A 22,788-nucleotide genomic window follows, 5' to 3' on the forward strand; every position below is an offset into this window, starting at 1 on the left:
AAGTATGTCAGCAGCTCTCCGACATTTCTCTGCCACAGTGTTAAAGACACTTTCAGTCTCAGATTTCTTCCAAAGAGCACATCAGTCATTGTGCTATGATCCCTTGTGAGCTGAAGAACATCGTTAAGGACAGATAGTTTTATATGCATGTTAGTAACACAATAATCAATTGAAAAAAAAAAAGACTGTGACAGAGTTTCTGACCTCATTGAGCATGCAGTAGTCAGCGCGTTCAGAACCAGTTCTACCAGTCTTGTCGTTCTTATTGACATTGAGTGGGAACTCCCAAGGGTCCATATCAAATATCTCCTGTTGCATATCCTGCATGCACTTCATCTCATTCTCCTTGTTTGCAGCATCATGAGTCCTCCCGTTCCCGAGTGGCTTCCTCCGAGCCACTGTCAGATGATGGGTCTTCCTCTTACATGACACCACTCGCTTCACTCTCCCTGGGTTGTTGCCAAAGCGGCTGGGAAGAGTGAAAAGTTCAAAAGACTTTACTGAAAACCACATCACATTAAGCATTTGTTGTAATGTTTCCACAAAACATGTATGATCTACCTCTTTCTGTTGATCTCCTCATTTTTATCATAATCCACCTGCATATAAAAATCAATTTGCAACAGTGTTAAAAACTACAGTTATAAGCTGCAAAAGCACATAGAAATACATTTGTGTTTTACAATTTATCACCTCTTTTGTTTTTCTCCCATGAGAATAGGTCACTTTGTACTGGGCTGCATCCTGTTTGAAGGTCTGTCCAAGATTTTGGTACTCTCCGTCTTCACTGCTGGAGTCCATTAGACCTACAGCAGAGAAAGAGAAACCCCTTTTAATTAGCTACAACGATCAATTACTTGAGCCAAATAAATACATACTGATGTATATATACATACATATTGTTAAAAAAGAGAAAAGAAGAAGAAATGCTTCATCCTCCAGCTCAACAGGCTATTAGAACACAATTTCCCATAATTCACGTGGGTATTGTTGTGCAATGACGTAGTCAGGAACTGCTCCCGAGCCAAACAGCTGAGCTGAGTTGTGTTGTGAGTGTCTTTAGTTACTAATTCAGTAGTTAGCTAACAAACTTCTTGTGGGCAGCCAGTGTTTGAACCTTATTCTTAATGTTTAAAATGTAAGTGTCGTTCAGAGACCAGATTTCTAATGCGCGTATTGTTACACGTACAGCTAGTTAAGCTAGTGTTAGTTGGTACGAAGCAGCCAGTTGATAAGTACTAATATTAAAACAGTCTGTTGTCACGGTTTAACGGCACAACTGGTTATCTGGGAAATAGCTTATAAACCATAACTGCATTACAGCACTTATCCTAAGTGGTGTACTCACCGCTTTTTTTCTTTCCTAAGCAGACACAACACAGTTAGTCTTAATTTGATTCTGGTAGGCGACAGCCAACTCACTGACTTCCATTTCAACTGATAGCACCGCCCGCTATCAGAGAATAAAGCATCCTATTCATAATGCAGTTCGTGCCCTGGGCACCCTCTAGCGACTACTGAGCTAATCTATGGGGCACATTTCAAAAGCAAACACCCAATTAAAGCAGGGGTGTTGACTTGTAGTATTAAGTTGTGCTCTGAGTCAGCTGATCTCACCGACCCATCATTATTTTAGGCTCATTAAATTAGAAATGCAGTGTGTATTTCTGAAAAATAAGATCAAAGATCAGCTGGAATGGCTCGAGTCTTTTGGCTCAAATTAAGACTGCATATGTCTTTACCTCCAGGAGCCGTGACCCTGACAGTACCTTTATCCCGATCAGTGAGGCATACCAGCTGTTTGCCTTAGCACTTTATTGATCTGAGGCAAGCTGTGGCTTGTGGGCTAATCCCTCCTGTACTTGAGCTCACTCTGTCTGCACAACTTCCCTGAATGCACAATAAAAAACAACATCAGCTGCTTTTATTGGCACATCATCTCTTTCCGCGTTGCTCTCGCTGACTTTGCTGTTTTGGTTCTGCAGTTTCATCATTCGGGTTGACTGATGTAGAGGTCCTCATTAGTGTGTGTTGCCACTGAGTACTGTGTAAACTGGAACCGAGGTCAGGTAGGATAATTCAAGGTTGTATTGTCTGTCATTTTAAAAGATACACATTGATCCACTTGGTTTTATACAGTAGACTCAGTGTCATGTGATGTTTGTATGACAGCTTTGAAAATCATGTGATAACAGTGATAAAAACGTTGTTTTCTAGGTGTGTGCTGCTACTTTAACCAGGCTTTTGTTCCTGCAGTTCAGTGTGAAAATGGTGCGTGTTCATGCTGCCTGCGCCTTGTTAAGCATTGCACCACTGTTGGTGCTTGGTGTTCCTCCCATCTGGACCCAGCCAGAGCAGGTGCACCTCTCTTATCCAGGTAAGTGTTTGAACTGTCTCCATCAGCCTTGTGTTTTCACTTAGGGATTCAATGTTCTCCTTAGCGATACAAATCGGTATGTGGGTCATATGGATTAGTTATGCTGATATTAAATAAAGTCTGACTGGCTGAAGGCCTTGATAGAACTTTATGGTTCGTTCCCTGCAACAGCAACACGTCCTGCTGAAGTATTCTGGTGCACTGAGACCTATGCACTTCTCTGTAAGTCATTTAGGTCAAAGGCACCACATATTAGCCTCAGCGACCATACATAAAGCGGATGTTACCCTTGATTCACACAGTCTGTGCAGCATAAATGTTCTTTCGTCCTTTTCTCACAAAGGTGAAACATGGTAGTCATTTCTGATGATTTAATGAGGTAGGGTCTTGATGAAAGTAGTAACTTGACTTTCTGATCCGTATATATTTTGCCAGCGGCAAGATCAAAATGTCCAGAGCACCACTCTTGTGCAAAGTCAGCCAAGCGTCTCCTGGCTTTTATAAATGCACCAGTAAGTGAATCCAGTTGTTCTGTCAGAACAATCTGCATCGTGATTCCAAGAATTGGGCTTTCCCTCACAGGAGTGCCAGGTTCTATGGTGGTGACCTGGACCACGTTCAATAAGACGGAGAGCAAGGTGGAGTACAGCCTTCTGGGGGATCGGCTCTTTGAGATGAGTGCCAAAGGTGACGCCGCTTTGTTTGTGGACTCAGGCGAGGAGAAGAGGAAGATGTTCATCCACAGAGTGACTCTCACGGGCCTCAAACCTGCTGCCCCTTACGGTGGGTGGAGCTACAACATCACTGGCTTTCACATTGTCAGAGAGCCTCTCCAAATAAACAAGTTCAAGAGTTTTTTTTTCTTCTATGTAATTTCAGTCTACCACTGTGGAAGTGATGAGGGCTGGAGCGATGTGTTCACCTTCACGGCTCTGAATGACAGCATTACTTTCAGTCCCAGGTTTGCTCTGTATGGTGATCTGGGCAATGAGAACCCTCAGTCTCTGGCTCGACTGCAAAAGGAGACGCAGCTTGGCATGTACGATGTCATCCTGCACATAGGTAAGCTCTACACTGATACAACAGTTTACACTGTAAAAGCAGTAAAGAGGCGGTAAAGTTTTATCAGCTCATGTCTGAAGCATTAGTCAGGAACAGCTTACAAAAAAGATTGTATGAACATAAATCAGATCAAGTAAACTAGATCCAACGGACGTGTCCAATGAAGAGGTCATTTCTCATGAGGGTAATTACTGTAATCAGCATAATAACAGCTTTTCGGCATTTGTATATTTTGCTTTTGAACAGTATAGCTTGGATCACTTGCTTCCCACCCCACAGTTTAAAATGTGAACAGAATAAGAGACAGAATCGGACTGAATCTCTGGCTCTGTCTGGATTTTGCTCCAGAGAATAAATTAACAGAATCATTCTTGTTTTATAGCCACCTTACAAGTTTACAGAGAATGTCATTCATTGATGACCTCATAAAGCAAGGCCAAACCATAGTCCACTAGCTATTAATGCAAAACATGTAAAACGATTGATACCACTCTCATGACTGTATACTAAATATGAAGCTAGAGTCTGCAGCCGATTAGCTTAGCATAGCATGAAGACTGGTAGCAAGGGGAAATTGTAAAATCACAAATTGTCTTTTTTTTTTTTTTTTACGGATTAAACAAACAAGTTGTAGCCTGTTAAAATAATAAGTGAGCTTTAGAGGTGGTTGGCAGATTTATTAACCTATGGTCAGAGCCACGCTAGCTGTTGCCCCCTGTTTCCAGTCTTAATGCTAAGCTAAACAAACTGCCTGTTGGCTCTGGTAGCTAGAGCCATCAGGCTGTTTGTTTTGGCTAGAGTCTAGCCTCATATTTAGTCTACAGACGTGAGAGTGGTATCAATCTAATCTAGCACTCAAGAAGGTGATTAAGCTTATTTCCCAAAATGTTGACCTTTTCCCTTAAGTGCATAATATTAATAATTCCATCTGTGTTTAATGATAGAAGAATTAAACTGTGAATGAAATAAAGGCTAATCCCCAAATAAACACAATTCTTTGGTCCAGTCTAATCTGTAATCTGTTTTTTGTTTTACAGGGGACTTTGCCTATGACATGCATGAGGTATTTTATACTTTTACTTTTTGGTGTCATGAACTCTGATCACATTTGTGCCCAGTTAAGGTCACTGACTGCAAGTTTCTGTCATCAATAGCGTATATTCTTAAAGCCACTCTGATATTTCACCAATTCCACACTGACAGATGAGATTAGCCACTTTACCTCTCTGCACTGCCCCCATCCCAAGACTCACCACTATTTATTATCAGCACACATAAAGGCTCTCAGCTGCGGTTGAGACATGCAGCTTATGATTAGCATTACTGTGAAATGCCGTAAGCCTGTGGTGAAAGATGAGAGTTAGGGTCATGTCGCCCCAGTATTTCTTAAAAGAAACAAGCGCCAGTCAAAACCCAAAATCTTAAATCCCAATAATGGTTTTGCTCATCTGATACCCTCTCAACTGTCATCTTTGATACCTAGAGGACATAGCCGTGTCTTGGATGCTAATCATTTTTCCTGAAACAAGTTCCTTTATTTTTTTTTTTTCAAATATGAAGAAATACGAAATGCAATCAGCAGACTACTGCAAAAATCAATAACCATAATTCATCCAAGCTTAGCTGGAATGTGCAAGCACATCCTGCGGCTTTATTGATATTATGAATAGAAAAACAGAGAAAGAGAATTTTGTCTGAAAGGTCATTAATGGCTGTGGCAGGTAAAAGCCATCAGTGCAGCCATGAACCGCAGTGTGTTCTTAAAAGCTCTGTTGCCAGTATTAGATTATCTAAAAGAAAAACGCCTCTGGTTTCAGTGAGGTTTGTTTGGTAGGCCAATGATACATTCCCGAAGCTGTCTGGAAAATAGACTGGCATAGTTCTTAAAACTAATTTGGCTGAATATCAGCGAAGGGAGAAAAATGAAACATTGTTGTCTAACAGGAAAATCTTTGGCGTCATGTTTTTAACGGCCGAATGACACTGTTTCAGGACAACGCCAGGATTGGAGATGAGTTCATGAGGCAGATCCAGTCCATAGCAGCCTACGTGCCCTACATGACCTGTCCAGGCAACCACGAAGCTACTTAGTAGGTGGAATTTAATCTGTTGTTACTCTACCTGACATTTATTCTCTTTGGGTGTATTCACAAATGAACGCAGACACATATTTAGTGGACAGTGACAGTTTTTTGTTGTTGTGAATACCCCCCCCCCCCCCCAAAAAAAAAAACAACCTTTCTGGTCAGCTGCAGACTTTCCCTTTTCCCTTCCCACTTTGGTCTGCCGAAAACTCTTCACTGTACCATTTGAACAGATGGGAGCTATTTTGGTCTTTAATGGTTGGAGCCGCATCAGGAACCACCAACATCTAAACAAGGCAGTGATCTCCAAAACAAACATTTATCTGACTGGGAATCATTGGTTCTCAGTATGTGTTTTTCAGTTCCCAGAGGTGATCCTTGGTGGTGGGAACTCTGTCTGCGTTTTGACTCATCTTCGCTGAATGTGTTGCTCATGTTTAAAGCCTGGGAAATTTTCCGGGCCGAGAGACAGGACAGTGAGGCGAGAACAATGCAGCACCTCATTCAGTCATTTATTCATCTGCTGAATTCTGGTTTTTCAAATGTGAGGATTTGACACTTTTGGTAGTATCTTTGGTAGAATCTGGTAATATCTTTCAGTTTTGGACTGTTGGTCAGACAAAACAAGCAATCTGAGTTTGCAATCTGGAAAACTGTGGTGGGCATTTAGCTATTTTATGACATTTTATAGATGTATGTTTAAATGGAACTGTTGCAGCCCTCAGTCCTACTTAACATGCACTTTTATCCCTTAAGCGTTATAATTAGTCCCTACAATGCTGCCTCATTAGACAGTTACTTGATTGAATTTGAGTCTGTTTGCAGCTTTTCCAAAGAATTAATCAATGTTGTTTGTTTTTTATCAACCGTATACAGATCAAATAGGCACCACCGCTTATGAACTGTCGCCTATATTGTGTCCCGGAGATGTAATATGATACCTCCAGCAGCCTCAGATGCTTTTAATCCCGCAAAAATCAGCAGCTTGTGTATCCCTAAATTCCTTGCACATCTGCTGGAGTTAGTTGTGTATGCTTCTGCATTTTGAAACATTTAGATGTGCCTGGTCTTGCACCATAATATTTACTTGCCGCCGCTATGCAGAGACAGTCCTTGCCCTGCCTTGCCATGTGTAATGTGAATACTGCCTGGTCTTTATTAAGGAGCTGCTAACAGTAGTCTCTTTTTCTTGGCGCTGCATCCTGACATAAGAACCTGATATCAAGAACCAGCACACTCGCTGCATTACATAACCAGAAATCCAGCTCCCATCTCCCTCTCTTATACCTAAATGTGTGTTTTGTTCTGTGGTGTTGTTAAGAATCCAAATATTCCCAGCAGCTGGCCCCTGCTTCTCTCCGTCGCTCTCGGTTGTGCTCTCTCTCACCATGCCCCTCTGTTCCTCTCTCTTTCCAACCTCAAAACCTAATGGGTAAAAGGCAATTGAAACAGGGCCGACCACAAAAGTTTTCAGTCAGCATTCCAGCAGGATGAGAACAGTGGATCCACAGAAGATGCTAAAGCCCCAATCAAGACCGTCTTTGTTCAACAAGAAACAATCTGGTTCAACGGGCCTTCAGAGGGACAGGGAAGTAACCGTCACTCTTTGAAACAGCGTCCTGTGATGGGAGTTGGTGATATGCTTCATGAAGACTTCAACCGGTTCCTTTAATTTCTCTGGATTAAGCTCATCAGACGATGAATGGGAAGATTTGATGAGTCTTGTTGGGGCAGTTTAAGACTCGAACTGTGCATATTGAATCTGACAGCCACCAGATTTGTATCTCCATTTTATTTCAGTGGAAAAGCAAACACACGTGGAAACAAGCGTGCTTTCGGTTACAGAGGATGACTCACACGTTGGACTCCCATAGTTGCAGATTAATGAAACAAATATAAGTTTACGATATTTGTGCTCAAAAGCAGAGAGAACAAGAGACTTGTGTTTGACTTTTTTCTACAGCCTAATCACTCTGTTTGGATTCCCAGAGAGTTGATTTATTATTTTGAGGCATATGAAATTAAATTGATTGTTTATATCTACTTACTTGTTTCAGCCTTCTCTTATCCCTCTACACTGTTACCATTCATAGCCACAAGATGGGAGTATGAGCCCATCTTGTGGCTCCTCCTGGTTCAGTGCCACGAGTAAGAATTCCAGATCATAATTGGTTTTTACAGGAGAGGATCTCACTCTGTAGCTCCATTTTAGCCGACAATGACTTGTGTGGTTGATTTAGGATACACTATAAATTTTAAATTTGATGAATAGATGTAAATGCTATGATAGTTGTGTCAAATATTTTCCTAATAATCAGAACTTGAATATTAGATTTGAAGTTTTAGCTGCTTATTGTTAGGGATTATGCTGGTTTGGGGTAATAACAGGATGATAGGCACCAAGGTGGATAAGAAGAGATGCTGGGTCAGACACGCCTGGCATCTGCTGGATTATACGTACTGGCCTCGGCTGTCAAATCCTGACCTTGGTATCCACAGAAACTACAGGTTTCATTAGTTTTAGACTTATCTGGCATTAGTAAAGGTCTCTGTGATCTTCCTTTAGTGTCTCTGCTCCTAGCCTTTGACCTCTGACCCCGCTGTTCTCTAGTTACCCCTAACCCTACACTAACCCAGGCAGTGCTCAGTCGTTAACTGTCCCACCCTTCCCCGGCTGCTGTCCAGAATATTGCCCTTTTTTTCCTCCCTTACGTAAGATAAGAAAACAATCATTCCCATCACCTCACTTAGTTAATGGCCTGTAGAGAAGATTGGCTCCTGCTTTCATGCTGAAATTATAAACCGTGAAAAGAGACTGGCGAGTTGGCATCAGGGAGAGCTTTCCATGAAGGAGTTTTTCCCTCTATCTATATGGTGCACCCATTGTAATATTTAAAGAGCACTGGTTAAGTGTGTGCAAAGAGTCTAGAAATTAGTGACGGTGATTGTGGTAGCAGTGACAGTGGCGGATTAATCCCTGCATGTATCCAACTATATCTGTATCAAGCAGGAACCACCACAAGCCATTGCTGAAACCACCGTGGAAGTGCCTTAAGATGTGATTCCTCTAATGGCAGCTGGATTCAAAATTATAGAGTTCTTTAAAGAAGATGTCATGGTTTTAAGAGAGGTATTATTTAGAGGTCCGTTTTCTTGATTGACAGGTGTAGTACACTTAGCCGTAGTGGCTCCTACTTGGTCAGCCCATCACAGCTCCACCCAGGTTCCTCCATGTTACTCGAATTTTTTGATAATCTTGCTCCAGAAACCATCCATGATCCTAAGCCACAAAACATCCCATCGGAACCCTATAGGGCGATGTCGCCGAAGCTGCGTCCATGTTTTTCTTCAGCCTTTAATTTGGAGAGGCAGCCACTGATAGTCTGGCTACAGCAAAATGTACGGTTTCTCAGAATATCTAAAACGAGCTACACATCTGGAAGCAGATGACTCCTCCACACTTCAGTTTGATTGTCATCTTTATCCGATGATATGGCACCCTGAGTTTTCTGCCAGGTTGAAACGAAAACTGAAAAGTGACATAAAACAAAAGAATTGAACCAAAACTGGGAAGTTATTTTGAGAGTCGCTGGCTCATTTTATGTTATAGCAAAGCCGAGAATTACCTCCAGTGTATTGCCAATGGTAGGCACCACAAAATAAGAGAGAGAAGAAGTCTGCGGTATTCAAAGAATGTAGCTTGTATGATTAGTCCATCTAACTAACATTTTTCCTTATCTTGTTTGTTCACAGTAACTTCTCCAACTACAGGAATCGCTTCAGCATGCCAGGCCAGACTGAGAGCCTGTGGTACAGGTGAGGTAGAAGAAAATATGTCGCTGTTATGGAATTACACAGTATTTGAGTTAGAGCCAGTTGCTGCTTTGGCCTTTGATGTGCTTAAGCAGGTGAAAGAACCACCGGCAGTTTTGGTCAGTAGAAAACCCACTTCAAGTTAAAAGTGGGTGCTAGCTGTGCGCACAGAGCTAAGACAGAGAAATCATTTCTTTTCCAAAAGTGGCCCCATGTGAAGTATCGTATGAAGGTTTACCAAACCTCCTACTGTATTTCAGCAAGCATTAATGAGCTGTAAGCCCAGAGAAGTTGGCAGCAGAGGAGTGCAGAGCTCCCTCCTCTCAGTTTAGGTTGCCTCTCCTATCTCAGGGACACGGGGACTACACAAAGGAGCTATACATCTGACTAGGTGACTCATAGCCCACTGCAGACCCCCTTCTCGCAGACAGTAAGATAATACCATGCAGGACCACAGGCCAGCTGCCCATTCTTCAGTCCCTGGGCCTAGACGCAGACAGGCCCGTTGGCTAAGAGCCCTTCCCTCATGTGTACGCTTTGGAACAAGGGGAGCAGAGGGGAACACCACAGAGGCAATCTGAAATCCCACAACTGCTACTGGAAACAGTTCGGTTCATAACATACAGTACACATGTACAGAACACATACTTTTCCATTAAAGCACTCACAGCACAGTAAGGAGTTTATTCACTAAAATGGGTCTGGCATTCAACAGCAAAATGTCAGACAAAACTGGATTTTGGAGTATTTTTCACACTATCTGGAGTTTAAAGAGAAGCCTGTTTTTGCTTATCAACTGGCTTTTAGCATGCTTCCTCTGCTGGGTCATGGCTGTGTATCATTTTAACGATGTGTGTCTACAGCTGGAACCTGGGGTCAGCGCACATCATCTCCCTCTCCACTGAGGTTTATTTCTACCTTGAATTTGGCCTGGAGCTCCTCTTTGAGCAGTACGAATGGCTGAAGAAAGACCTGGAGGTTAATGGCTGCAGCATTTACACATGTTGATGATGGCTAAGTGCTCTCCTTTGTTGCCACACTTTCCCCATGCCTCTCTTATACTTTCTTTTTTCCACTTTAGCACCACGTTATATTTCAGAATAGTTCCATTCTCTCTTCCTCGATTATTAATCTACCGATTTCTCATTCTGCTCCTATTAAAATCGTATCACCCCTGGCTCCTTCTCCTTACGCAGGAGGCCAACAAACCAGAGAACCGAGCTGTGCGTCCCTGGATCATCACCATGGGACACAGACCCATGTACTGCTCCGATGACGACCAGGATGACTGTACCAAGTTTGACTCGTATGTAAGTAAACCACAGAATCCTATTCATTCATTCATACAGCTTTTCTAATGTGCACAGCAACCCAAACTACTGGTCTCTTCACACTGCCATAGAGAGAGTTTTAATGTATAGATTACTTGTGATCAAGCACCAAACTCATATTAACAGGTAGTTCCACATCAAGTGTTTGTTTTACATAGAATAGTAAGTCAAAAGAAGCTTTAAAGTTTGGCTGAATAAAGGAGAACAGTGCAACTCACACTCTTACTTGCTTTTTTGGGTGGTAATTTCTGTTGTAATGGCTTCGCTGCATTCCTGATGGCAGACATTTTATTAGCAAAGCATAATTATTAATGCTTTGGTAATCTGACTGTGTACCCTACAGAGGACTCATAATTTTTAGGTAGTGTGTTATTGGCTATGCAAAGAGCAGCACTTGTATTGTTAAAGGTTTTATTTCGTCATATAAAGGTATTTGTAGGAGTCTTTTTCTGCTGTGCTGCCTGACACTTTAATTGCTCCTGGTAGCAGACGTGACACACGTGTTATAAGCTGGCCAGCCCATAAGCACACCAAGTACCGTCTGCTGTCTTAATCACTGTAATTTGGACCAAATAGTTTCCCTTAGACTTACTTCTCTCAGCTGTTGGCACTGTTTGGAAGGGAGGCTGGCATGGGCACTACGGGTCTCTATCAGGTAGTGTTTCAGGTAGCAGGTAGTGTTTCGGACACTAATGCCAGATCATGCTGACTTTTTCCCTCTCTGTTATATTTCAGGTTCGACTGGGACGGAATGACACCAAACCGCCAGCTCCTGGTCTAGAGGATCTATTTTACCGCTATGGTATGGTCTCTATTGGACAAACAGCTGTGTGCTGCTAATGGGTGTTTAAGATCACAAATTTGCACGCTCAGACAGACTAATGTCCTAACAGTTGCAGTGAGCACAGTAATCCAAACATCCTTTATTAAAAAAGCAGGCCTTTGGTCTGGCTGACATCCCAACGGCCCATTTGCAAATGTTTTTCCTGTATTACATTTCTCAGACTTTTTGTTTGTTGCATTTAATTATTAAACTTGTGGTGGAATTTTGAAAGTTTTGGTTGTTCTGATCTTAAGCTTTTGTTGATTGCCGAGAAATCTCAAAATTAAATGGGCAGAGGATCTGAGAAACATTAGATTAGACAGCACAACGTGTTTAATTTAGGTGCTTTGGCAGCAATTTTTTCTATTGAGAGTTGCTGACTAACATGAAATATCTTTCGCAGGAGTGGATCTGGAGTTGTGGGCACATGAGCACACGTATGAGAGGCTTTGGCCTGTCTACGGTGACAAGGTCAGCTCCTGCATTCTTAATTCACCATGTTCTTACATCTGAAGGCTTTGTATTGGATCAGCAACAAAAACTCGTTTTTCTTTTTAGGTGTGCAATGGGAGCAAAGAGCAGCCTTATGTGAACCCAAAAGCTCCGGTACACATTATCACAGGCTCTGCTGTAAGTACTTTCATATTGCTGTTAACATTTGTTTACATAGACCAACACTAGATCAAGTTTAAATTGATAGCAGCAACAACAAAAACAATGTTGTGTATTGTTCACAGTCTTTTATATGCAGCAGTTGGTCTGCCACATGAATTTAGTACCAGCTGTTCCTCTGGTTAAGTGTTTTTTGATGTGGTGGTGAGCAGCGCAGGGCATGCTTCATCATCCAACCGCTGAGGGATTAGTCATCAGCATATCAAAATGCGGCCAGCCTCACACCGAGGCACAGCCACAGTTGTAAATGTCACACTGGGCTGTGTGGACAGAGCTCAAGAGAGATGCTTGTGGCTCATCACTTGCAAATTCAGTTTAATCACCTTTGATTCTTCTGCAGGGCTGCAGAGAGAAGACTGACAAATTCAATCCAAACCCCAAAGAGTGGAGCGCTTTCCGCAGCACAGACTACGGCTACACCCGCATGCAAGTGGTGAACGCCACCCACCTGTACTTGGAGCAGGTCTCTGACGACCAGGTGAGCACACATGGAAGAACATGCACACAAGCACAGCAAAGGTGAAAGGATGCATTTCCAGGGCAAAGAGTATTGCTTAAGTGATAACAAAGACTTTTCTGTGTGTTCCAGTATGGCAAGGTGATTGACAGCATATGGGTGGTGAAGGAAAAGCATGGCTTCTCTGCCTGGTTCTGAAGACCACAATTTCTTAAAAAACACTTTCTGCTCAGGAAATGCACTTTGAACTGAAAACAAGCACATTTGATCAGTAAGCTTTTCAAATCAATATGTCATGAATCTTTTGAGTTCAGACATTTTCCACTATGTTTTATCCAATAAGAAGACCACTTTATTATGATCATCTACTGTACATGTACATAATGTAACTAATCTGCTAGGAGATCCTCTGCTGAACAATGTTTTGTAAACAGGGCATCAAAAATTGTTTTACGTTTGAATAAATTCTCTATTTTTTATGGATCTCTGTGTTGATCCTCACTGCAACAAACCATCATAGTAGTTCAGCACTGCAGTCTTACCGATGCTTTTTTAGTTTATATATCAACAGGTAGATGTAAGTCCCTCTCTCGCTGCCAGAATAATCCATTGACACTTGACATAGACAGCATGGGTCTGGCAGACCCTGAACTTCATTCCCTTCAGAGCATATTTTTCATTTCAAAAACCTGGAAATGCACTTACACAGATCGGATCTCTCTTCTATCACTCTATCTAGATAACAGATTCTCCCTCGGCTAATCCTGTCAGGATATTAGTACCTTATTTCATTGTCCATTGGTGGCCATCAGGACCTGAGACAAAAAAAGACACGTGGAAGTGCACGCCTACACAAAAGAACTGTTATGTAACTCAGGGATGCTTGTGGCTTGGGCACATGCAGAGCAAGAGAAGGCGCTTTCCCCAGAGGAGTGTTGCTCACGCCATGACTCTCACCACTACGTTGGCATTAATTCCTAATAACAGCATGCTGCCTCTGATGAATATTGGCAGACAACCAGCGCAGATCTGCATGCGTCTGTATTTCGAGTTGTCAAACTGTCTGTTGGCGCCATAGCGCAATCATGCCTCTGCGTAACTCTGTTGAGACAACAAAGTCTACATATACAAAATAAATGATTCGTTGAAACGACACGCGATTTAACATACAGTTCGTTAATTGGCAGACATTTTTATCCGAAGCACATGCATTACTACGACAGGATGTTTGTTAATTGCTGATGAAATTACAGCAGCTCACACTTGCTCAAGATATGTCACAACAAGTTAGCCCTTAAGGGTTTTTGCAGAAAGTGCAAAAGTAGCGAGGCGCCAGTAGCATGTCTGTAAATCTAACCAAGGACACGTTGGACTCCTCTCTGATGACGATACCCTGCCGCGCAGTGGTATCTGGCAGACGCAGGAGACACAAGCTTACAGTGATCACACCTCACACTCACATGCTCTCGGTGTGCCTACCCACTGCTAACTGCCACTCAAACACAGCCTTATGATTGTAAAAGTATCTTTGTAGAGAGAGTAGTGCACCACTGAGTTCCTAACCTTTGACCTGCTCATGCTGTACTCTGTATATATGTTGAGTCACACTGCGTGAGAGACTCAAGGAAGAAGCTGCCCTAAGTGCAGACCGCGGGGGGCCGGAGTGGAGAGTATGTGCTGGCAGTCTCTAGCTTAGATGGAATAATCGTATTTGTTTACAATTGTGAGCGACCGCATTTATGGTCCAATAAAAGTTGGTTGTTTTCCAGTTAGTCATCCATGTACAATGTATGATGCAAAAATGGGTGGAAAGTTCTTGCCTTAAATAATGAGCAAGTCACGCGGCGTGCACGTTCCTCACCATTTAGTTCATGTGATTTCCTAAAATCCAGAAAAAAAACATTGATTACAATCCAGGAAAAAAAGAGCAAGGAGAAAATAACATGTCACTTCAGATCGCATGCCTGTTGCTGAAATATGATGTGCTTATTACCGCCCGTGATAGCGGAACAGCAGGTTTGCGGTAGTGTGGTGAAGAGCTTTTGTTGACAGATATTGATTTTTGCTCTTAACTGGGCAACAGATTTTCTAGCACTCAACCAAGAGCTTTGGCTGGTCAGAAGTCAGATTTTGTTTGCTTGATTGAACAAAACTTTGAAGAAGTCAGTCTTCTACTTTTCAGACATGAAGTGGACAGATGACAACCATTCAAAATACTCTGCTCGTCACTGATAGTGTTCATCAGTAGGTTTGTTGTGACTAGTGTGGTGAGAAGGGAGGGAGATTCTGTGTCTTCTTGCACACTGACATCCTGTTTGCCCTCATCATGTTAGGTTGACATTGGAATTCACTGCCTCTTGATATCTTTGTTAAGTGGACCGTCCGGTTAGACTGCTAAACTTGACCTTGACATGACCACATGGCCTTCCCACATCAGTTAACTTCATTGCACTAGGCAATATCTAATAACACATCAACTGCTATTTATTCTATGCCTCAGTAAACCCTAAAAGTAAGTAACTCTCTTAAGACCACATGTGAAATTGGGAAGCAGATGTCTCTTTCTCTACACTAAACAGCCATGAAGCCTCTCTATGAGGCCTCTCAGAACTTCCTTCAGTTACTTAGACTCTGCGGCTTACCACTATTATTTATCTATTTTCAAAAGTCTCTAGTAGCTCTCACACTCAACAACAAACACCCTAAGGAGACAGGAGATGGCTTCTGTGTGGTATTTCTCTCCACGGGTGATCAAGGGGCGGCACTTGATCACAGGGTTAAACTGAGGAGACTGGGGACATGTGTAATGAATTCAAGGCCCCTCAGATGCTGGATCTCGGGAATATTTCATCAATCCAGAAGCTTAGTGTTCTTCCAGAACCAAAGCGCCACTATTAAGCAGCCTCAGACCACCACCACCAAGACAAACAGCCAAGCACAGTCTGCCCAGGAACATCACTGCACATTCTTGCCATAATTCCACTCTCAACATCAACACCACAATGATTTACAGAGCTTCAGAATATGGCATCAACAGGAACACAGCATGTGCAAACACTCTATTGCCACAGTAAATCTGAGGTAAGCATGATAGTACCCATGCTGAAGCAGGGTTTTGTTTTTTTACTTGTACAAAGTATGTGAGGGAAGTACAAAACACATTTTCCCCATTAGGAAACCATAAACTGAATGGCTCAGACCGGGTGCTTGATGAAAGCAGTATATTATTTCTAGAGATATGGGAGGCAGACTGCTTGGGTCGAAATAACACTGAGAGTGAAGTCTAAGAGTCCTCACTGATAAACCACCACTGGGAGTCAAACAGCACATGTCCTGTCTCCACAGAGCACACACGAGTGTAAATCGAATCAGTATAACAAGACATGTGTCCACGGTCTAAATGTGCACAGTTTTGATTGATTACTTTAAACACATGTACTGTAATTTAAAGCAGTGGTTCCCAACTAGGAGTACTTGTACCCAAGGAGCTAGTTATGCAGCATGTGGATAGATTGTAGAGTAGCCTAACAGTTTAAAGAATTGGAAATTACTGTTTGATTAAAAAAATATATATTGACACATTCAGTTAGCTGTATCAACTGAGCACTGCATTATGTGAGAGGGAGAGGTGTGTAAACAGTTAGCTAAAAGTAGTGGTTAGAATTGAGAAACAAAAGTAATGTCTGGAGTGGAAAAAGAGTGGAAACAGCTAATGGATACACGGATAAAATAGTTAGCTGAAAGTATTGGTAATGGTTGAAATAGTCAGTTAAAAGTAGTGGATAATGGGTTATCATAGCTAAAAGTAATGGATAAGTTGTTTAAATAGTTAGCTTAAAGTATTGAATGAATGGTTGAAATAGCTTTAAGTCACGGAAAAACATTTGAAATAGCTAAAATGAGTGGATAATAGTTGAAGCTTTCTCACTGCACGTGGTAAAAGTAGCCATTTTGACCAGCCTGAACAGTGACAGTTCAATTGCATGAAAATATAATAAAGGAGGGGTACAAAAATTATATAATAATATGTAATTATTGATGTTGTAACACCCAATTTAAAATCAATTTGACTCAATCCATTTAGGATACAACAGGAGGTGTTGACGAAGGGGTACCTGAGCTGATTTGACAGGGTAAGGGTCGTCCGACAAAGAGGGCTGGAAGCACTGATGTAAAGGACCAGTATGTATAGTAGAGTGGGTCAACATTCACCGCCTAAATATAATGTACAGTGTATAATTATTTACAGATGGAAAAGTCTCCATGCAGTTCTGACCACAAGCATCAGCGGCAGTGCTTCTGCAGTCATCCATCCTGATTAGTAATGCTGCAATTTATCAGGAAGACATCAGGTTAATTACTCTTGTGTAGTCAAGCAAGAAGAACTCGGTATACTACCCATCATCATCAACCTGCAATTTAAAAAGGAAAGGGCTTGGCCCCTAATTGTTTGCGTTCTCCTAATTTCTTAATTTTAAGTCATCAATCTTCTCCAATAAGCAGAAAAACTTCTGGATGCACAGGTCATGTCGTTCTGCATACAAACAAGATTGGTCTTGAAAGCTACGGCAGGCGAACCGGAGACTCCTCTGAGTCTGCAGGAAGTGCTAGCTTCGTGCCAGAGGGCAGAGACTCAACTCATTAACTATGAGCCTCAACACTTGAGGGGCCTTGAGAGCTGAGCGACAACAGGGGTATGCTACCACATTGGTTGCAGTTGGCAGGCAGAGCTGGGGCATGTCACTCGGTTCAAGAAGTCCGTGTTCAGGTCTGTTAAGTCCAAAAAAAAATTCTCATTCAGCAGTCTGCTTAGTGTGGGGAAGCTAAATTCGCTGAACCTGATCTGTCGACAATATGACGTCGGACTTCTTGCCAGTGACTGACTGTGAAGAAAGCCTCGCTATGCTGAAATGAGCAAGATTATGCATTGTGGCATGCATTCACATACTTCTGTGGATCTGTCTTTGTCATGGAAATTAGATCTTGCTGTGGGGCTCCTTATCACACAGCTGTTGCAACATCACACCTAACTTTCAGTGGAATACATCCCATGTTGAAGACATTTACCCCAGTTCTTAAAGTCAGGCCACAAGTATCCAACTCATTTGACTACTGCACATGCTGTCAGGGCTCCGACATGCCTGCTTGGTTGAGACAAATTGCACGGCATGGCTGTCTTCCCTCACAGGTTGGCACTGCTGACCAAATGCTCTCACAGAATGCTGCATGCTGTTGAGAACAATGCCAGGCTCATTATTGCCTATCCTGTGTCCTAAATGTTTGCGCATGCCAGGCAGCCTGTCTTTGGTTACTGTTACATTCTCACACTTGGCTCCAAACATCAGTGAGGCCTGTCAGTGTTGGAACTTTTGCTAACAATGTAATGTTCTTGTTGATCTTTGTCCACTGTTTAACCTGCATTACTGTGGAGCACAGGCTGTGTTGAGGTGAATACTCCACCTTTGTCGTTTCGGGTACAAAGTCACCCCTATCAGCACTTAAGATCTGAGCTCTAGCCAAAGAAAGATCAGTGGGTGGTTTACATGTCCAGTGTTTTACAGGAATGGTAACACAAGAACCCATTTAAAGCTCTGGTTTTAAAACCATTTAGATAGGAATGAGCTGATTAACGGTCGTAATGGATTTTGCACTCAAAACTCAAAACTCTAACCCCCTTGAAAATGTCTTAAAGAGAGCCTGAGGACTCTTTGAGTGTTCTCAACTGTCCAGGCACGTGTGGAGGCCATGCTTCACACTCCTCACATTGGGGAAACAAATAGAGGGGTGGAAACCACAAGCCCTTTTCAGCATCTTAAACACATCTGCTGCTACTATTTGACACGACAATCACCCAGTAGTATGCAATCCCGGCAGTGCCCAAAGGAAATCATTTAGCTCTGTAAGAGTGTTATGACAAGGGCATAACCTGACTCTAGACATAAGGCGATATTTTAACACCTCATTTCCCATGGGGAGTTCATGCAGAATCTTTCTTTAGGAACTCCAGTGGTATCCACAATGCTACAGACGGGGCGGCGAGCGCTGATGGATCTTTCAGCACTCAGCAATGTTAAAGTTGGTTTTTCTTATCCGTCCAAAGTAAGACTGACATTTAAGGTCTCCTGTGTGTGTCAACACAGGAGACCTCCCCTAGTTTGGAGGGCAGCAGTGAACACAAATTGCCCTCTGTAGCCCCTGATATTGGCCAAAAAGGGGTCAAGAACCTAAGTATGTGTGTGTTTGGGAGGAAAGGTATTTGTAACTGAACAAGGGAAAAAGATGACGGGCAGCACTGAAAGCTGTCTCTGTCCTAAAAGCCACATTTCAGGCTGTAAAGGTAATCATCCCAGGGAGAAGGTATCCAGTGTTGTTATTGAAAGAGTGTGATCATACTAGACTGTCTTATTGATGGTAAAGCGGTTTTCACTGTTTATGGAGAGATCCAAATGAATGGGCAATGTAGATCTTCAGTGTACCTTGAAGAAAAAAAAAACAAAACCCTGCTCTTCACCAGCCTGGATGGGAACTGAGTGACTGGCTCACTACAAAAACACAGATGTCTCAAATCACAGAATAGAAAGCATATTCAGAGAATTGGTCCAGCAATAGCAGGCGGTTTTGTCATTAGAGGACATTGATGTCCTTGGCCTGATGACATAATTGGACTCAGACAGACAGGTATGTCCCCTGTCTAGACCCACGAGGATACCTTACGTCGCTGTATCTCGATCATCTAGATAAATCTGGCTTGGATTTAGAGACAAGGCGTGGTGACAATTGCCGTGGTTGACTAGTAATGTAACCAAAGAACAAGATATTGCACTGTTTTTCTGTGCAAAAATAGTAGATGCACGATTTCAGAGATTGGTTTAGAAATATATAATGACTTGTTAGTTAAATGTTTTTATCCATGCTAACAGCATGGCATCAGGGGTGGCAATGTTGTTCAGTCAGTCGGTCCATCACTTTCAGGTTCAGGTTAAAATACCTCAACAAATATTTAATGGATCCTCTACAGACTTTGATTTCCTGACTTTTCCTGTAGCTCCACCATTAGAGTTTTTATTTGCTCAATACTTTAGTTTATGACTGAATACCAACAAAACTAATGATGCTCCTGTCAGCCTCAGCTGTACTTTGGATTTAATGGTAATTAGCATAAGTGTTAGCATGCTAACACACTCAACTTAGATGATGAATGTGGCAAACACTGTACCTGCTACCTGGCAGCACTGTCAGTATGTTAGCATTTAGCACGAAGCACCGCTGTGCCTAAGTATAGCCTTACACAGCTGTTAGCGTAGCATTGGACTTGTTAAACTCATTAAATTAGACTTGTTAAATCAGAAATGTCGTCATTTATATGCAATTTGAATTTCTCAGTGAATCCACAAAAACAAATGTAAACCACTCACTGACAGCGTTAATACATTCTTCTTGGGTGATAACAGAAACAGGTGGTTGCAGTTTTTGTACCCTTCCTTTGGCATTCAAGCAGCCAAGGAAGCTAACAAAACCATGACTTGGAGTGTTTGTTCTACCTTACAATAAGTATGTTTGACCACCCATTAAATGGACCAAGGCATGAATTTGGGCAGAGAGAAACAAATCATCCCATGTTTGGGAATTGGTTTTGTGTGGCCACTGGCCGCTGTAGGAGCTTGTTTAAACAGACCCAGACTGAAAGACTTAATGACCATGCTGACAGCAGTCATTCGAGATGTCTAGTGAGGCTGGAGCGCTGTGGCTGAGAGTCCTACAGCTGCAGAGAGACAGGGAGGGATGTTGTGGTCGCCGTCTTTTTATGTAAGCTCCAGAGAAAAGAGGTGCACACGATTCATTTTTAAATCTGACTTCAAGATTTGTTCTCCCACCAAACCTAAACCAACAGAATATAGGATACGCAGTCCTGTGGCAGCCTGCTGTGTTTTTTCTGCCACCTCAAACGTGTTCTGCCATTTGCTCCAGTGTCGTCTCAATTAAACATAGGCATGTGGACAGAGAACAGCTCAGACTTAAAAGTAGGTTCGTGTTTTTGTAAGGTAGTGTTGAGATTGGATTGCTTCCTAACTATAATCGTACATATTCTGGAGTCAGTTTTGCTGATTTGTTTGATTCCCCAAAACCCATGAGCTATTTACACGTGCTCAACACGTGCCGACCGGCAGTGGATGTGCATATGTAGAGAAAACAGAGACGGGAAAGGTGACGCAGTTACAAAGAAGCAACTTTTGAACATTTTGTTCAAGTGATCTCAAGCTGTCCTAAGCTGTATCTAAAATAAAGAGATGACACTGTTGCAAATAAGAGGTAATATTTTCACTGAATGATATCTCCCAGAATATCTTGATAGTGTCAGCTGCTGTTCATTGGTTTCGACCTGTGATCCTCTGGGTAATCCTTATCTTCAGCCCCACCATTCCCCAAGCTTTAGCCCTGCAGAATAGACCACATGTGCATAAAATGTCCTCAGGTCTTTGGGCCTCTTTATCTGATACAGACTTGGTCTGCTGCTCCGTTTGGATCTCTCTAACTTGGACCAGGCCAAAGCAAAGAAGAAGATCCAGATATCAAATGCTCTGAAGGTCCTCATCAGCTGTGCTCTGTATTCTATGTAGTGACATAACCAAACATTTTCATTATAGAAGATATTTTCCTCTTTCTAGTCGGTTTCAAAGTACCCTATCATAACATTTAGTGGAAAAAGATTATCTTACTTAAAAAGATGAATAGATGTTGCTTTAAAATAATTTCCAAATCATGAAATACTCTATTCATTTAATGTTGTGTCTAAGGTTCACTTTTCTTGGCTCTGTTTGCATCCCCAGTATCTCTTGATGAAAATCTGGATTCTTATGTGTTAAATGTTCTGCTATGTTTACCAGCTAGTCGCTAACTTTGTCTGCTGTTTGGTATTGGGCAGGTAGTGATTACTTGGTTATCAGAGACGCACAGCTGTCTGCTGCATCTGGAAACAACTCTAATAAAAGCAATGAGAGTGAACATAAACGTAAAAACCAAAACTATGAGCTGAAAATGCTGAAAAGCTCAATAAAACTGAGGGGAACCACAGAGTTGTGTAATAATTCACTGTGGATCGCTATGAGCAACACCTTTTACAATACGTGTAGTAATTTGATCCATTGTTAAAAATATTCAATAGAGCAGCATTTAGGCTCATGGTGACAACATGGCTGCTTTCTGTATAACAGAAGAATATAAGGCCAGGGCATGATGGGAGAAAGAGCTTGAAAAAATGGTCCAGAAAGGAGAAAGCATGAGTCTGCAGAATAGAGACAAGCTTCTGTTGGTGATTTAAGACTTCCCAGTCTGGATAATCATGGCTATCCTCCACATTCCAGCCCATAAGAGAACAAGATTAAATACTTTTGGAGAGGAACGCTGGCCGTCCTTCCTGCCGTGGTTAGTGCAATCGCCTTCAAAAGAAAGTCACAAAGGTTATTGTGATGAGATGTTTTCCTATGCTTGTGGAAATCTGGTTTGCTTTATCTAAAAGGCCAATGAGTGTTTGTCCCAGATTCAGCAGTCTGCAGGAGTATGACCCCCGCTTTCGTAAAAATGCCTTCATATGAGAAGTTTCAAAATGTGATGTCTGTCTTCCCTTCTGGGCATCTGGTTATTGTGAAGAGAGAAACAGGTTAATTCCGCTGCTGCCTTTAAGGATACAGTATATCATGTGGGATGCACATGATCAGATATGAAGACGAGCAGTAAGCAGAAATCAACTACTGATCAGACAGCATTACGCGGTTAAACAGAAACACACAATATATCTGAAAGGGCTTACTTTGTCCAGCGTATAGGAAGTGATGGGAGAAATGAACAGTGTGAGCAGCTCATCTTTTTCATCTAGCACAGACCTCTCATATCCCCCAGAGTCTAATTTTAGCTTTGTGTGTCCCAACCTGAAGATCGGAGTCAACTGTGGGTTTAGCATTTAAGTGAGATATTCCTCTTGTGTTTGGTTTAGTACTTCCTGTCTTTGCTTAGTATGTCCAAATAATTTGCCTCCTCTATGGAATGTAAACTATCATAGACAGAGATAGTTTTTGCTTTTTTGCATTCTACAAATACTCTCTCTTTACATTTAGAAAAAAATCATCAAGCAGAAAATGACCTTTTTGATGTGCATGTGTCTGCATATTTGT

At 42.1% G+C, this 22,788-nt stretch overlaps 2 protein-coding genes across 4 annotated transcripts in view; one reads left to right on the plus strand and one right to left on the minus strand.

The window, feature by feature from the left end:
* Positions 1 to 1,734, minus strand: part of LOC139212220 (KATNB1-like protein 1) — a 19,822-nt gene extending 18,088 nt beyond the window's left edge. Inside the window, exons 1-5 of the mRNA XM_070842714.1 lie at positions 1,349 to 1,734; positions 694 to 806; positions 562 to 599; positions 205 to 469; positions 1 to 110 (exon numbers count right to left, since the gene is read on the minus strand). The exon at positions 1 to 110 is cut by the window's left edge and continues 6 nt beyond it. Coding sequence (XP_070698815.1) covers positions 1 to 110; positions 205 to 469; positions 562 to 599; positions 694 to 801 — 521 coding nt within the window. The 5' untranslated portion in view covers positions 802 to 806; positions 1,349 to 1,734. The remainder of the gene's footprint in view (positions 111 to 204; positions 470 to 561; positions 600 to 693; positions 807 to 1,348) is intronic.
* Positions 1,014 to 13,102, plus strand: acp7 (acid phosphatase 7, tartrate resistant (putative)). Of its 3 annotated transcripts, none has more exons than XM_070842710.1 (15): positions 1,014 to 1,049; positions 1,986 to 2,069; positions 2,257 to 2,377; positions 2,960 to 3,160; positions 3,257 to 3,439; positions 4,477 to 4,502; positions 5,432 to 5,529; positions 9,277 to 9,339; positions 10,200 to 10,314; positions 10,533 to 10,646; positions 11,403 to 11,469; positions 11,894 to 11,961; positions 12,049 to 12,120; positions 12,503 to 12,640; positions 12,752 to 13,102. In XM_070842710.1, the coding sequence occupies exons 3-15, from the start codon at positions 2,269 to 2,271 to the stop codon at positions 12,815 to 12,817; spliced, it is 1,320 nt and encodes a 439-aa protein (XP_070698811.1). In that variant the 5' UTR covers positions 1,014 to 1,049; positions 1,986 to 2,069; positions 2,257 to 2,268; the 3' UTR covers positions 12,818 to 13,102. The 3 variants fall into 3 exon arrangements, with proteins under 3 accessions (XP_070698811.1, XP_070698813.1, XP_070698812.1); XM_070842712.1 differs by having other exon boundaries at positions 1,986 to 2,064; positions 2,262 to 2,377; XM_070842711.1 differs by lacking the exon at positions 1,014 to 1,049 and adding an exon at positions 1,767 to 1,783.
* Positions 13,103 to 22,788: the final 9,686 nt, after the last annotated feature.

This window comes from Pempheris klunzingeri, chromosome 13 (assembly GCF_042242105.1).
Source record: "Pempheris klunzingeri isolate RE-2024b chromosome 13, fPemKlu1.hap1, whole genome shotgun sequence".
Taxonomy (NCBI): Eukaryota; Metazoa; Chordata; class Actinopteri; order Acropomatiformes; family Pempheridae; genus Pempheris; species Pempheris klunzingeri.